The sequence below is a fragment of the Silene latifolia genome, chromosome 3, assembly GCF_048544455.1.
Source record: "Silene latifolia isolate original U9 population chromosome 3, ASM4854445v1, whole genome shotgun sequence".
In the NCBI taxonomy this organism is placed as follows: Eukaryota; Viridiplantae; Streptophyta; class Magnoliopsida; order Caryophyllales; family Caryophyllaceae; genus Silene; species Silene latifolia.
The window spans coordinates 51,445,755-51,449,882 of NC_133528.1; the positions used below are offsets into that span (position 1 = coordinate 51,445,755).

General features: G+C 40.1%; 1 protein-coding gene across 1 annotated transcript; it reads left to right on the top strand.

Moving 5' to 3' along the window:
• Positions 1-572: 572 nt before the first annotated feature.
• LOC141647640 (nicotinate N-methyltransferase 1-like) lies at positions 573-3,292 on the top strand. The gene is made up of 3 exons (XM_074455911.1): positions 573-1,565; positions 1,889-1,953; positions 2,867-3,292. Exons 1-3 carry the CDS (start codon positions 659-661, stop codon positions 3,167-3,169), a joined length of 1,275 nt encoding a protein of 424 aa, XP_074312012.1. The 5' UTR covers positions 573-658; the 3' UTR covers positions 3,170-3,292.
• The last annotated feature ends 836 nt before the right edge of the window (positions 3,293-4,128 follow it).

Sequence of the window (4,128 nt, forward strand, 5' to 3'; positions counted from 1 at the left end):
ATCTAGTTAATTACTTCCTCCATTCAACTCCACTCTACCATATTTCCCTTTTCATCCATTCAACTCCACTCTACCTATTTCCTAAAAAAGAATGACAAATGACCATTTTGTCCTCATACCCCATTACTTATTTACAATATTTGCCACTTATACTCCACTACTTCTACATCAAACTCTACCCTTTTCCACTCATACCCCACTTATTTACATCATACTCCATTATTTATCTACAATATATTCCACCCAACCCCACCCTTCTTAATATTTGTGCAAAACACAAATAGGTAGAGTGGAGTTGAATGGAGTAGTATATATGAAATTAGCCGTTATGTATAACCGTCGTATCAACAAAATAGAGCTGTTGGAGAACTAACACGTGGCGCGTCCTTATTGGACCATTTGAGGCCCACTACTCCACTAATTTCAACAAAAGCAACGTTGAAAACGGAAAATAAAAAAAAAAAGGTGGAAAGTCAGAAGTAGGTCCACTTTTTTCAATTTTCACATCTCTTGGGACAGGTGAAAATTTTCACCCTTACTTATCTACTTTTTTATTTGTTTAAGAATTGTTTAATATTTAAAGGACACTTCACCAATTTGGTGAAAGCATGTGAGTATGCCGGCTGCTCTAAAATACTGGTATTTGAAAATGAAGTGAATGAGAAGTAGTTGGGATCCGTTTTATTTGCTAAAACGATATGTAACAGATCACAAGATCAGATCACAAATAACACCACTCTCTTGTTGCATTATAGAGAGTCCTGTCCTTGGCAAAGTATTTTCGTACGTACAAGAGACACATAACATGTCATCCCAAAAACCACCTACCACGGCACCAAAAATGGACGAGACGTCGGAGAGCCGGAACAAAGCAAGGCTAGCAATACTGGAAATAGCCAATATGATGAGCGTGCCAATGGCATTGAACGCTATCGTACGCCTTAAAGTCCCTGCGGCAATATGGGATTCTGGCGCCAACATGGCCCTCTCGGCCGCAGAGATCGTCTCTCGTGCACTTCCTGACTCCACGACTGCTGACTCAGACAACCTCCAGCGCCTCCTCCGCCTCCTTGCCAGCTATGGCGTTTTTGTTGAACATTCATCAACAGGGGATCAATGCTCTCTCAGGTATTCCTTGAGTGAAATTGGGATGACGTTGGTGGGTGACGAGGATGGGTTGTCGTACGGGGAGTACGTACTACAACACCACCAGGAGGCGTTGGTAAAGGCATGGCCGTTGCTGCATAAGGCCGTTGAGGGCCCCACATCGGTCACACCTTTTGAGGTGGCCAACGGGGAGCCGGCATACAGCTACTATGGGAAGGATGAGGAGATGAATGCGCTGATGCAAAAGGCGATGGCGGGCGTGTCAGTGCCTTTCATGAAGGCTGTGATTGATGGTGGATATGATGGGTTTAAGGACGATAGCGGAGTTAACAAGTTGGTTGATGTCGGTGGGAGTGCTGGGGATTGTTTAAGGATGATCATGAATAAGTATAATAATATTAAAGAAGGCATTAATTTTGAGCTTCCTGAAGTCGTTGCTCAAGCTCCTCCTATTCCTGGTAAACTCTCTTTCTCTCTACATACGTTCGTTTTTAAGATATCGTGTTCCTTCCAATCCTCTCTCTTATACCTCAGGCGAGAAGCGTGTCTCAACCAAAACTTAAGACAATGATTGAGGCTCAATCAATGGTCATATACCCTAATAAAATCTTCATTGGATAAGTCGATATAGACCGTATGACTAGTCACTCTTGACACTCTAATGTTAGAATGGCATTGGGTTAAGCTTGATAACTGACAACTGAAAGAAAACAGGTCATATCGGTTGGACAAATTCCGTCCCAAAGTTGTCAATAATGTTGAACTGAATGTGTTTTTGCAGGTATTACTCATGTGGGTGGAGATATGTTCAAATCGATTCCTTCAGCTGATGCAATCTTCATGAAGGTATCTGTTTTCTAGTAATAGAGTCACATTGAAATTGTTTACTTGTAGTGTATAAGAATCCGAATCCCAGAAAACGAGTCTAGTGGTTAAAACTTGGGTGAAATTAAGAGGCAGGGTTCAGCTCTCCCAAGAGCCCAAATCTTGTGGAACATTCTTTACCGAAAGTCACGCCTAATAGATTTTGAACTGTCACCCGGGTGGTTTACGCAGTATACGTGGTTTGCGTATCACGTACACCCGCGGTTTACCCAAAGTGCGCAAGAAGGTAGCGGCTGCTGGGGTTCCTCGTTACCAAAAAAAAAAAAAAAAAAAAAAAAAAAAAAAAATCACCTCACGGTTAATGCTCAATCAGTGATTCTTATATCTTAAAAAGACTTTAAAATTATGAGTTTGTGGATGACATTGAATCACATGGTTTGACAAGATGACATTGGCTGGGTAAGTGGCCACATGTGTAGAAAGGAGGGCCAGTAATATGTACGAGATGTTTGTGGCCACTCAGTGCTGCTTATTTATTCAACCTGTGACGGATAGTCATGACAAATGGTACAAACATGGTACTCACATTTCAAAAAAAAAAAAAAAACATGGTACTCAAGTTATAACTGAGATGAAATTTATATTCCTAGGTCTTTTAATAAAGTTGCACATTGTCTGGCGCAACGAGTTATGTTAAGTTAGGACATCTTTCTTTATAGCTGTCAAAAAAAAATGTACTCGTGTACTACGGAATACACAATTGGATTGCGGAATGCTTTAGGACAAACTTTTTGAGAATTATACGGGTTGTTTTGATACTATTGAAATTTAAATTTACGATATTTGTACAATCTCTCATGACCGTCATAATTGTATAGCAAAGTTAGAATTCTAGGAGTGTTATTTGATAGAGTATCATGCACATTTTGTACAGTGGGTGTTAACAACGTGGACGGATGATCAAGTCAAGATGATCATGAAGAACTGCTACGATGCACTACCAGTAGGGGGGAAATTAATCGCATGTGAGCCGGTGTTGCCGGTTACCACAGACGACAGCCATCGAACACGAGCCCTTCTTTCAGGAGACATCTTTGTAATGACAACATATGGTGCCAAAGGTAGACATCGGACTGATGAAGAATACCGTCAGCTCGGAAACTTTGTTGGGTTTCCCCATTTCAGGGCAGTCCATATAGACTACTTTTTCACTGTTCTGGAATTCCGGAAATCATAATCTGGGTATGTTCCATTAATACGTAATACCTTGCTAAGATTGAATATATGCACCATCATACATTTCAACTGCCTATTTTATTCAACACAAGTAATAAAATAAAATCGTCTTTTGTTTTTGCCACTAGTAAAGATACTGTAGGCAACTGTAGCTAACAAAACACTAACCCGACTCTCAGAGTCAATTTTTATTATTATATTATTAGAGTATGAAGGGCGATCAAAGCTGACAAATTGAGAGAACATTTCTTTTCTACTCTTTATGAATTGAGTTTCAGAGAGGTACCTACAACAAGACACACTTATGCCATGAGCACGTAAAAATTTATGGGAGAAAGATCTACTTGTAGAGAAAGTAGACAAATTGTGTCTTAGACATTCATCCTCTTGGTTATGATTCTCCTTGGAAATGGGTACCAGCAAAGCATAGACATACTAGGGGCATGATACCGTCGTTAGGTACCAAAAATAAATACCTATTACTATTAACAGAAGCTAGCGGTAAGTAGGGTCGATCTTCACAGGGAGGCTAAGTATCTATCTGCTAAGCACATCTGTCGGGTCACAATTGGGGGGTTTTAAATTTTGTTTTCTATACTACTGAAGATGTAAAGCAAGAGAAATAAAGTGGAGAGCAATAAAGGCGAGAAAAAACTAAGATTGATCAGATAAGGAGAGATATGTCAGGATTTCGGTTCACCATGGCAGTTCACTAACTCAGTCATAAATAGTCTAGACAATCTACTGTGAGAAGGGGAAGGGAAAGGTCCTTCCGGTCCGCTATCCACCCTAGATTACAACTAACTTAACTTCCGTCCTCATCAGGGTAGTCTATTGTTCATAGCAGGTCTGTTCATCCAATCTTCCGATCTAGGAGCGAATTTAACCAAATTAAAGTTATTTAGAAGTGTGCACTCAACTAAACATATTATAGTTATATTGCTATGGTCACAGGTTCTC

Bases quoted from the DNA above. Each gene is read 5' to 3' on its own strand.
- LOC141647640 (XM_074455911.1), top strand. From the start codon at position 659: ATGAGAAGTAGTTGGGATCCGTTTTATTTGCTAAAACGATATGTAACA. The intron at 1,566-1,888 runs GTAAACTCTCTT...GTGTTTTTGCAG, and splicing joins TCAAGCTCCTCCTATTCCTG to GTATTACTCATGTGGGTGGA. The intron at 1,954-2,866 runs GTATCTGTTTTC...CATTTTGTACAG, and splicing joins CTGATGCAATCTTCATGAAG to TGGGTGTTAACAACGTGGAC.